We start from the raw sequence: 12684 nt of genomic DNA on the forward strand, positions 1-12684 counted from the left end.
GAGGCAGGAGTCTTTACAGAAGAACAAAGAGAATGAACAAACAAAAAGATTCTCGCCGTTTTTTTCAGGAATCGAAGAGGCGATACAGTCGTATGAATTCAGAAGATCTGATGCCAAAATCAGGACAATAACAGATATGAAATAATAGCAATTCGTAATTTCTAAACATAAGTACTCACGTGTATTATTTATACATGAAAAATTTCTCAATTCTGAATGGTTTAGAGCAGGGCTATTTTTAGTAAATACCAATGTAGATTTGTATTAATAACTTGCCGGCTGAAATACATACGCTGAAGTTAAAAATCAACAGAATTAAGAAATATTTTCATATATATTATTAATAATCAATAGTTTCCTCATAGTTTCTCGTGCGATTTTGCATAAACTTGCCAAAAAAATTGAATTAGGTTATTATTGACTGTGCATGAGGCTGTATGTTAGTAAAGGTAAGAAATCATTGATTTAGTTTAAAACTGCCAACACTGAACCAAAATGCATCTTTTTTTTTTTTTGTTATAGGTAGCGAACTTATCTTAATTTGAAAAAATGTGCACGATTCTAATTCAAACGAGAGCGTAAGACTTATATTACGCTTTGTTGTTCATGTGCATTTACATATGATGATATAAAGTAAAGAATGTTAACAAAATCTATGTAGACGGTAAACAATTGTATCAGTTCGGAAATTGAGTTCAGTAATTTTACTAATTGTGTTTTATGACTGCACTATCTAAATCCCGATCTACGATATTACAATATGTTTTATTCAAGGTGCTCATGCTGTATTTGACTGCTGATGGAATCTTATGTGTTTGCTTTTTTGCTAATATAAAACAACTAAAATTGTAGCAATATTTAACGTTTATAACTAGTAAGAAATAAAATGCATATGAAACTAAGCAATCAATGTTTTAGGAAAAGTATATTTTGCACCAAAAAAACCTTTTTAAAAGAATTTAATGTAATAATTTTGAAGGCAAGAGAAGAAAACCTTCCTGATATACATATCCCTCCCCCCCAGCAAGTTTCTCTCGAAGATCACGCGTGACGTACACGTTAATTTTAGACTTGAGACATTTTGAAATTCCCTCCTAATTCCTAAATATGCCATGAGAGGTTTTCTTCTACAGATGCCGTTAGTCTTTTCAATTTTTTCGATTGGGACTGAACTACAATGTATTGCTCGGTGATACTACAATCAAGATACATACGAAGAACGAGGAGTGTAATTTATCGAACAGAGAACGACGACACTTTGCAATAGGGCCTGCAATGGCGGCAAATTAGAGTTTTTACAGAATGCCTGTATGAAAAATATCTATTCATTATTTATTTAACGAGACTGGATGTAATCTTATTTTGTCATCAATGGATATGAAAATGTAGACGCATCGGCGAATGCTTTTAAAAGTCGACAAAAAAAGGCATACAAGACGGCAAAAAATGCCTGAAGACAAGTGTTTTGGAAAGAAGGTAGGTGAAATAGTCCTGCTTCGTATGTCAATAAAATAACGTCAATGCCATTTTTTTTGGGGGGGGGGGTCTCAATTTCATGGTTTTGTCGTAGTTTGATAATGTGGATTCAAGCCTGTCAAAGTTCAACCAGTACACCTGAGATTGATAATCTCCCGACAAACGAACATCGTCTTTGTTCAATGTAAAAGCTGCAATTATGTTCTTATGAACAGCTTTTCGTGTAAAGCCCGAAATCTTAATGCCGATTTTCTCTCTCCTTGTTACACATTTACAAGATCCCGTCCACTGCGGAATTCTCCATTCCCACGAAAGTTGATAGGCTACTTACATCTCCTTGCGTTTGCTCGTGAACTCTACAAAACCGTCAATTCAAGTATTAAGACTAAGTAAAAGGAAGTTAAACTAAGTAAAAGGAAGTTAAACTAAGTAAAAGGAACTTTTTACTAAGGAACTTTTAACTAAGTAAAAGGAAGTTTTATTTAAAAGGATGTTTTTACTTATTTACATGTCTGCAGTCTATTTATACTGCCTTATAATTTCGTATAAATATTGCTGTCACTAGTTTGTTTTGAATCAAACAGCGTCTATGTTCGTTAAAACTTTCTTTCAGAAGTTGACGAATTTATTTCACTTGACGAATTTATTCCCACGAAAGTTGACAGGCTACTTACATCTCTTTGCGTTTGTTCGTGAACTCCACAAAACCGTCAATTCAAGTATTAAGACTATACATGCTATAAAAAAGACATCTTTATTTTTTTCAAAGGAGTTATGCATAAAGAAATTTTAGTGAACGGTACAAGGTAAATGGTTCAAGTAATGAAACCCAAATAAAAAGAAAACGGTGTATACGTCACAAGATAATTTTTTGCGTGGGCTTGCAGTTCTTATGGAAGGTATGTAAAAGGAAATTTTTACTTATTTACACGTCTGCAGTCTATTTATACCAGAGGCGGAAGTTTTATTTAAAGGATGTTTTATTTAAAAGGATGTTTTTACTAATTTACATGTCTGCAGTCTATTTATACTGCCTCTTATTTTCGTATAAATATTGCTGTCACTAGTTGTTTTGAATCACACAGCGTCTATGTTCGTTAAAACTTTCTTTCAGAACTTGACGAATTTATTTCACTTATGCAGAAAGCATTGGAAAAATTAGCTCTATTGTTGATCACCTAAAATTATTAACTGTGCTACGTACGTGACTGAGTGTTTATAAAGGTTGTTTTTATTGATGCGATCAACATAAAACTCGACCAAACTGCATCTTTTGTTTCTTATAGTTTGCAAACATCTCGTGGTGTAAAACTGATCTGGACGATTTCTCTTAATTCAGGTGTGTAAGACTTTATCTACCCTGTTGAGTATGTGTGTACCTTTGATCTAATTTAAAGCTCCTTAGATACGAACAAATTTTCTGTGACAAATACTCGCATGTACGTGTGTACGGGCAATAAAATCTTTACGACAAATTTTTATGTGGCGAATTTTCTTTGATCGTCTGTACGTATCAACGTATCACATTTGGTTGATTTGTCTTATTATCTTTGTAGACCTTACAGACGAACAAAATCACTCATGTTCTCAAATTTTCTATGACAAATGCATTTGTTCAGAAGCTGACATGCTAGCTTTTGAACAAATGCATTTGTCAAAAAAAATTTTTTTAAAAATTCTCATACAGACGGGCAAATGACATTTGCCACATAAAAATTTGTCAAAAAAAATTTGCTCGTCTGAAAATCAAAATCAACGTAGCTGACAAATATTTATGAAAATTTGGACATTGTATTTGCTTTGTGGCTGCACTATTTTCTCCTTGCGTAGATTAACTTGTTTCACAACGGCCTCATGCTTTTCGACATGTTTTCTGAATTATGATTGTCTAAGTTGAATTTGTCGTAACGACTGACGCGCATCCGGAAAAAGTTGTGCGTAGCTACTTTTAAAGCTATGCTGTGATTTTATGAGGCGCCAAATTGGACTTTATTCTAAACTTACAATACAACATAACTTACTAAAATTATTTATGGCAAATTTTATATACTTCGAGATAAATCTATAAAATATGTCCGAAACTTGCTGTAGGACATTCTAAACTTTTCATATACCTTCGAAACTTCTCGCACATTGTATTGTTCACAAAAATCTTGTCCTACTTCCATCTTCCACATCTCAATCAATACCAACTCATCAAACAAGATGTCAGCTTGAAAATAAAGGATTTCTAGTACATGGATGCCCAATTGACAAGTCTTAGGAAGAGTCTGAACTGAAAAACAAAATATATGAATTGTTTCCTATCTTAGAAGAAAATAATATTGATATTGACTTTGTCAAATCTTGTTATGGACAAATTGTCACTCCAAAACTGGCAGGAGGTGTTCAATTCACTTCTGCTTGAGTTTTTAAGCCTTTCCGGACAAGGAAGTATTTATATAAGACCAAAGGAGGATCTTCCCAATGATGATGAAGGTACATTTAGTCCAGGAATAGAAACATTTTCTGAAACATCTTTGGATATGGCAAGCTCTTTAGATTCCAGTCAAGAGCAAGTTTTCAATAACAATGAGCCTTGCTCTTCATCTATAACAAGTAATGATGGGAGTGAAGCTACATTACAAGAAATGTTTCCAAATAAGGATGATGATGTGTTACATCATGCTTTAGAAGTAAGTGGGACTGTAGATAGAGCAGCTTTGGCACTTTCTGCAAAAAGCAACGAGCAATTATTATCAATTAATGATGATACTGATGATGAAGTTCTTATTCAAGGTGTCTTTTCTTTGTCTGAAGAGGCAACAATAGATTCTATGCTTAAAGATCTTTCAAAACAAAAACTATGTAAAGAAAAATAAAAATTGAAAGTTGAAGAGGAGGACCTTTTTAGTGATGCAATGTCCTATTATAAAGATCCCAATTTTGATGAAAGGAAACCATTGAGAGTTATTTACAAACGACAACCAGCAGTTGATACTGGAGGGGTCGCCAGGCAGTTTTTTATAAATTTGCTCAATAAAGTGAGTGAAATATTTTTTGAAGGTGATGCCTACCAAAGTCCAGTATATAATGCTGGTGTTGTTGCATCAGGAATTATGAAATATATCGGAACAATTATTGTCCATAGTATTTTGCAAGGTGGACCTGGTTTTCCGATATTCAGTCCTTCAGTGTACAGATATTTTTTCACTTGTAATTTTGAACTGGCTATGAGAACTGCAAACATTGGAAAATGTACTGCACACATAAAGAATTTCATCGATCAGATGATACACTGCTATATACCCAGTACACATTGTTTTGCATGGTTTAAGCAAAAATTATAAAATCTCAGCCTTAACTGATAATAATAGTATAGCAGGTCATTCATGGCATACAAAGCAATTGTGAGGGATTACATGGGGTTGAGTAAATATCAGGATGCAGTGCTTAATTGGTTCTCAGTATTTAAAATAGCTGATACATTACTTCTGTTAACCTGTCAAGCTGCAAAAGTCTTCTTTAACAAGTTAAGGTGCATTGTGTTAACAAAGTAAAGTAAAATGTCAGGGCGCACTGCCACTTGATTTATCAAACCATTGACCATCAGTGCATCTAAGTTTGATAAATAATTTCAATTGTCTTATTGACAAATAATTTCAATTGTATTATAATTTCAATTTTAATAAGTTGTTTCTATTTCAATGTACTTATTCGGAAATTTAAAAAGAGTTTGCAATGTTCCAAATGTATTCCCTAACAAACTGTATTAGTCAACATTGTTTGACGAATTGCTGAAATTTGTCTGGCATATCTACGTATATTATTACATGAATATTACAGAGCAATCTTACACATAGTTACTGTGTGCCTTGATATATACTTCAATTGCATGGACATGCATGATCATCAGGGGTGGATTATCTGGGGGTGGCAGGGAGAAGCGCACCTTCCTAAAAAAGTTCCCCAGCACCCTCCTAAGAAAAATTCTAAAATGGGATCACGTAATGTAGATGCTTAATATAACAGTATTAGAGGTTATGAAGTTTTACAGTAAGACTGAGTAAAGGTTGAACTTTTCATTTCAAACGCAATTATATATTTTATACCAACACCATTTTCAATCGAGTATTACCATGTGCGTTTTCATGAAAATATTAAAGTTGAAATAAATTACTAAATGCGCGCTCATTGACCAAGGTAATAACATTTTCGTTATGCAAGTGGTACACTCTTCTGTAAGCCTAAAAATCTGCATTACTCCAAAGCTCTAGCAACTTTAGCTACGATAACTATGCATACCCCTCTCGGAAAATCTGCCTCCTTTCAAATAAGCATTGATCTGCCCTGATGATCATCCTGTCGAACAAACCTGTGTTTTCTCTTAAATGTCTCCATGACATACTATCTTCTTACTTCATAAGAAACCATTCATTTGGAAATGCATAGAGCATGTTTTGTTAAAAGTGGCATTATAGGCACTGCTATATTAGGAATAATTCTTAAAACATTGCGTTAATGGCATTCACAACATGCATGTACGTGTGAATTTTGTCCAAAGTAAGTTGTTGTTCTTGATAAAGCTGTAATATAGGCAGACTGATCTTCAGTTAAATTTAGTGTGGTTTCAGGTACAACCACACCAGTTACATTTTCAATTTCATCACGTGCTTCTATTTCATATGATTCAATTTCATCGCTTGATAGTACGTTGTCTAAATTTGAGTTGCTTTGTGTTGCACATCTTACAATGCTTTCTCACCAAAGTTGCAAAGGTGATAGCCCTCAAGTAGTAACATCTCTATGAAGCCTTTCAAATCGTTGGTTGTGAGCTGAAGCACCTGTGATGATACTTCCCCTGTTTGTTCCACGGCTTTCCAACAACATTCGAGCAACAGCCACGTTTTCAAGTCCATGATCACATCTCACTCTTGAAGGTAATCCATATGAACTAAATGCGTTTTGGAATAATTCTAAAACTGGGTTTGCTCTGTTGTTAGTAGCACAGCTTAAATATGGTATCAACCTTGAGTAGCCATCAATGGATGTATGAACCACCATTCGCCAGCGAATCATTTTATGGTTCCCGTCGATGTGCCACAGAGCATTTGCAGTACCTACATTTTAATTTCTTCTGCGAATTGCTCTCGCCAACGAAGTGCTCTTCCAACTGGACCAATTCACGCATTAATGTCCTTACACGTGACTGTTGCACCCTTATATCTCGGCTCCTCTGTGCACCTACCATACGTGTTTGTCCTATTTCTGGAGTAACACTCATAATCTCTTGCATTGTTTCGCTAAGTTCAATGTCCTTATGGTAGACCAAGATTCTTCTACATCAATTTGAAACTCTACACGTCTTCGTTGTAAGTTTTTGTTGAGATACCCAATAATTCAGCAATTCTAGTCCAAGAAAAGGCAATTCCTAAGAAATTCTACTAATCTCTTAGATATTTCGAGTCGTTGACTTCTTGTGCCTGTGTACCTTCTATGGCAATTGTAGGTTGGAGTATAAGGTATCTGATTCTGAAGGTCGTTGATAAGGTTATGAAAGAAACTCTGAAGTCGACTTAAATAAAAGGATAACTGGTGCATATCATAAAACTCGCCATATCAAAATCATTTATAGATTTAATGCTCTCTGTTTTAACGTGAAAACAATGTCCTCAGTATCTGAAAGATCGCTAATTTATGCGCTCTAAACCGTCGATATTGTCAAAAATATGTGTTCTGAAATGATAACTCTGCTTGCAATAATTGCTTTAGTTCTGAAAATATAAATAAAAGGTTCCGAGCCTCCAATGCCTCTTAAACTCGCCATTTTGCTTTGAGAAAAGCGCGTAAACCATGGAAAATTGCTGATTTAGTAGAAAGATATTCATACAGCATCTTCCTCTTGATTGGTTTCTTTAAATCAATACGTTTAGACAGATTTTAACATATGAATATATGAATATGAGCTTAATTTTCTAAGTTTTCTGTTGTTTGCATTGGAACTTTTGTGCATTTTAAAGCGAATGGTTACGTTCGCGCGTTGGCACGAACTTTCGCGACGCCATAAGCGTGGACTATGATTTATCAAGTGAACAATTTGCTGCCCTGGCCAGACTGAAACCCATTGATGAGCAAGGCAATAGAACATGCATAGTCCATTCCCATAGTGTTTGACGTTGACGAAATGGGATGTAGGTGCAAAATGTTTAGGATCAATTGAAACTGGCCAATTTATGACACCAAAAACGATCAATAATATTTTGGAGAAAAACAAGTGACCGAAAGTTAGTATTTCGTTGATGAAAATTCAATCTCTTTTCCTTCAACCAGCTCAATTATTTAAATGTTCTTTTGTAGTTCAAACATTGCTTTGAAAACTTGAAAGAGGACAACCATGATATTTTACCTTTGGATTCCGTATCTTAATTCTCTTATTCCTTGATTAAATTTTCAAAAGACCCCATGTGTGATGCTAAGAACGGAGAGTGACTTCATGTAGCCACCGGAAATGACGTAGGTAACTAGAAGCCATGCTGCGTATTAACTTAAAATTTGTTTGATAAGTTGTTGAAAGCAAAATTTTCTGAAATGTTTTTGTGAAATTTGATTGATATTAACATCTTCAAGCTCACTGCTGTAATGGATGATTTGCTTTAAATGAGGTCATACCTATGAGCAATTATGATGAATCACTCTTGATTCTTACACTGCTTTGTGCTAACCAATCCTTACTTTCTAATCACGAATATTTTACCCACTACCATGCTGTTGCCATTCATGTATTCATTTAGTTGTCTCTACGTAGCAAGTTATCTGTGTTGAATTTTGTTGAAGGCCAAGGTAATTCAAGCATTACTCTTTGCCAAGTATTTGAAGGATCTTACACAGGGAAGGCACATCTGTCGACACAGATTTTACGTGAGCCATGTTTAAGGGTCCTGATGTTCGGCGTTTCCTGAGTTTTAATTCTAACTCTGCATGTTGTGAAAAATGCAAGGTGGGTCATTTTGTATTTTAAAGTAATCAAGCAAACTCCCCAAGTTTTGAAAATTCTTCTTGTCTAGCTTTCTTTAAACTTCGAACTCGAGAAATGAATTATCCTCTATGTGGTGTTTGAAAGATTAATTACAAAACACGCCAACATTGCCCATGATGAGATGTACATTTGATTCATAAGGTAACATGACAACTGAAATTTTCATTATCAAATTATCTTTTGTGATGTAGATTTTCTTATAACATTGCTCAAAATGACTTCATTGTTGATCTTGTAAACATGTTGAAAGCGTGAATGCTTAATGCAATTAATTTTGCCGTATGTTCAACATTTGAGATCGCCAAGTGTTTAGAACAGTTAAAGATAAAAAGGTTGATATCATAAGAATGTAACACTGAACATCGCTAAATGTAAATAACAATGCTAATAATGCAGTACTTTTCATGAAACACGGTAAACGATTTTGCAATTTGATATGCATATTTTTTTTAATGACTTTATTCGTCGGCAGAATGATTAAGGATTAACGATTACAGTCTGAAGTAGAAAACATTATTGATTAAGATAGGCAAAAATTACACATTTTAGGCCTTGTTGCGTCCCTTTAGAGGACAATTTGGCCGTGTATGCATAGGCGAAACTAGAATGCTAATTGGGGGGGTGGTGTAAATATTCATATATTCAGCTCTGCCTTGCTGTTGATTTCTTTTGTTGGCGATGTTAAATTCTATAGAAATCAGCAGGGCAAGGCAGAATATATGAATATTCACACCCCCCAATTAGAGTTCTAGTTTCTCCCCTGCATGTATATTGTCTACAGTCATCGTGACAAATCATGCAGGCGTTGTGGCCACAAACGAAACATCTAATTATAGAAAGCACGTCAATACCTTATTCTTTAATCGACCCCCTTACAAGGTTTCATTTTGGTCTGTCTACTTTTTCCTTAATTCCCTAAAGTTAACTTCATTCACTGAATATATAACTGTGAAAATAACTGTTCTGTTTTAAATGCGTTTTTAATTTTTATAGCCCATTTTTAACACTCGATGACTCGTATTCAATTCAGCGCCCCCCAAAATCAACAGCTAGGGGGGCACTGGCTCTCCTGGCCCCCCTGCCACCACGCCACTGGCTACGTCACTGTTATAATTGAATGAGCTGCTGCAATTGTCTAACTAAATTGTAAAGAGAGCCAGGAGTCTTTACAGAAGAACAAAGAGAATGAACCAACCAGAAGATTCTCGCCGTTTTTTTAGGAATCGAAGAGGCGATACAGTCGTATGAATTCAGAAGATCTGATGCCAAAATCAGGAGGATAACAGATATGAAATAATAGCAATTTGTAATTTCTAAACATAAGTACTCACGTGTATTATTTATACATGAAAAATTTCTCAATTCTGAATGGTTTAGAGCAGGGCAATTTTTAGTAAATACCAGTGTAAATTTGTATTAATAACTTGCCGGCTGAAATACATACGCTGAAGTTAAAAATCAACAGAATTAAAAAATATTTTCATGTATATTATTAATAATCAATAGTTTCATCATAGTTTCTCGTGCGATTTGGCATAAACTTGCCAAAAAAATTGAATGTGGTAATTATTGACTGTGCATGGGGCTGTATGTTTGTAAAGGTAAGAAATCATTGATTTAGTTTAAAACTGCCAACACTGAACCAAAATGCATCTTTTTTTCTTTTGTTATAGGTAGCGAACTTATTTTACTTTGAAAAAATGTGCACGATTCTAATTCAAACGGGAGCGCAAGACTTTAATTACGCTTTGTCGTTCATGTGCATTTACATATGATGATATAAAGTAAAAAATGTTAACAAAATCTATGTAGACGGTAAACAATTGTATCAGTTCGGAAATTGAGTTCAATAATTTTACTAATTGTGTTTTATGACTGCACTATCTAAATCCCGATCTACGATATTACAATATGTTTTATTCAAGGAGCTTATGCTGTATTCGACTGCTGATGGAATCTTATGTGTTTGCTTTCTTGCTAATGTAAAACAACTAAAATTGTAGCAATATTTAACGTTTATAACTAGTAAGAAATAAAATGCATATGAAACTAAGCAATCAAAGTTTCAGGAAAAGTATATTTTGCACCAAAAAAACCTTTTTAAAAGAATTTAATGTAATAATTTTTAAGGCAAGAGAAGAAAACCTTCCTGATATACATATCCCCAGCAAGTTTTTCTCGGAGATCACGCGTGACGTACACGTTCATTTTAGACTTGAGACATTTTGAATTTCCCTCCTAATTCCTAAATATGCCATGAGAGGTTTTTCTTCTACAGATGCCGTTAGTCTTTTCAATTTTTTCGATTGGGACTGAACTAAAATATTTTGCTCGGTGATAGTAAAATCAAGATACTTACGAAGAACGAGCAGAGTAATTTATCGAACATAGAAGCGACGACACTTTGCAATAGGGCCTGCAATGGCGGCAAATTAGAGTTTTTACAAAATGTCTGTGTGCAAAATATCTATTCATTTATTTATTTAACGAGACTGGATGTAATCTTCAGGGACGCCGGAACGGCAAAAGGGCAGAAGCGGCAAGCCTTTGTGGAAGGGCACATTAGTGAAATATACTAAAAATAATCTCATATTGATAAACAGCCAAGATATGTGCTACATGCAATACACTGTACAAAAGCACATGTCCGCAGTGTTGGTCGATAAATATTAACGATAATATAACTATCAAACGATGTAACGTCACTAATTTACAATTTGTCATGTATTGTATTTTCCAAAATATTTAATTCTTCTTTCATTTCTCTGTGAATACTCTTTGGCAATTACGTCTATTTCCACCATATCCATGTGTTGCTTCTGAATGTTGGAGAACATAATATCATTCAGATGATTTCCTTCAGTGTTTGACCGCAGCCATGTTTTGAGACGACGCATTACGCTGAAAGTGCGTTCGCAAGAGGCAGATGAGAGTGGCACTGTGTAGTATAGTATAATTAGTTTGTAGATATCTGTCGCAGAATTCACTGAGTTCGTCCAGAAAATTGATCTGCACTCTGATTCGGTTTGTTTTATGGAGTTTATTAGCAATGAACAATCTACACAATCTCTTTGACTATTACAAATTTGAGTCTATTTATATGTTTACATTTCGTGACTTACGTGCACTATTACAACATGAATTAATTAAGAGAGAAAATACTTAGGAAGTGTTAAGTATATACACCCTAATTATAATTTTGGCACATAAAACTCTGCATGGGAACTTATAAAATCTGGCATGCAAAATATAAATGAAATATCCTAAATTATACAACACTCTCCCCTTGACTCACTCAGGAGTCAAGCATCGCCCTTCCACCTGGCGTCCAAAGCCGCCTTTCTCTTAGTCTTCTCCTTACATCCGCTAACTATATCCTCCTTAACAACCCCTTCAACCTTACTCTCGTCTTTAACCTCAACTGGATATAAATGCTGAATCGCTCTATTCAACACCTGGCGACGACCGTTTGTCATCACGCAAACCCTTGCACCACGAACGACCTTATCCTTGCCACAAATCAATTCCTGAATCACACCTGTCTTCCACTCCCCCCTTTTCTTACCCTGCTCAAACACAATGACCACATCCCCTGGCTTAATTATCGCCGACTGTTTGTCTGCCATCCCAACCTTATGAAATTCCCGAAGATTCGTGAGATACTCCCGTTTCCACCTGCTCCAAAAATGCTCCAGTATGGTACTTAAATGTTTGAATCGTGTCCTAGTGTTTGTTCTAGTCGAATCTTGTCCTAAATCATTAATTTTGAGTCCTTGCTATCGGGTAATGTCACGATGCGCCTACCATAGACTAAATGTGCAGGAGTAAGTACTTCACTATTCACTTCCTCGTACTCATACGTTAAGGGTCTAGAATTCAAATTAGCTTCAACTTCAGCTAGAACAGTTGTCAGTTCGTCGAAAGTAAGTTTTGCATTGCCCAAAACTTTCCTTAAACAGACTTTCACTAGCCCTATCATCCTTTCGAAAAAACCCTCCCCACCATGGGGCCCTCTCTAGGTTAAATCGCCACTCAATGTTCTTAGCGCTAAGGCAATTATCTACTTCTTCGCATTGAAATAAGTCGCGCAACGTCTTTTTTGCGGCTTTAAATGTTTTGGCGTTGTCAGAAACAATAAGTTTCGGTGTTCCAAACCTTGCAAAAAATCTTCTTAAACAGCGCAGAAATGTCGC

The 12684-nt window shown here is 35.1% G+C and overlaps 1 protein-coding gene across 1 annotated transcript; it reads right to left on the minus strand.

The window, feature by feature from the left end:
• Positions 1-11793: 11793 nt before the first annotated feature.
• Positions 11794-12470, minus strand: LOC124441684. Its single transcript, XM_046992151.1, has 2 exons — positions 12296-12470; positions 11794-12242 (listed from the first exon to the last, which is right to left on the minus strand). Exons 1-2 carry the CDS (start codon positions 12468-12470, stop codon positions 11794-11796), a joined length of 624 nt encoding a protein of 207 aa, XP_046848107.1.
• Between the last annotated feature and the right edge of the window lie 214 nt (positions 12471-12684).

Source organism: Xenia sp. Carnegie-2017, unplaced genomic scaffold (genome assembly GCF_021976095.1).
Source record: "Xenia sp. Carnegie-2017 unplaced genomic scaffold, XeniaSp_v1 HiC_scaffold_20, whole genome shotgun sequence".
In the NCBI taxonomy this organism is placed as follows: domain Eukaryota; kingdom Metazoa; phylum Cnidaria; class Anthozoa; order Malacalcyonacea; family Xeniidae; genus Xenia; species Xenia sp. Carnegie-2017.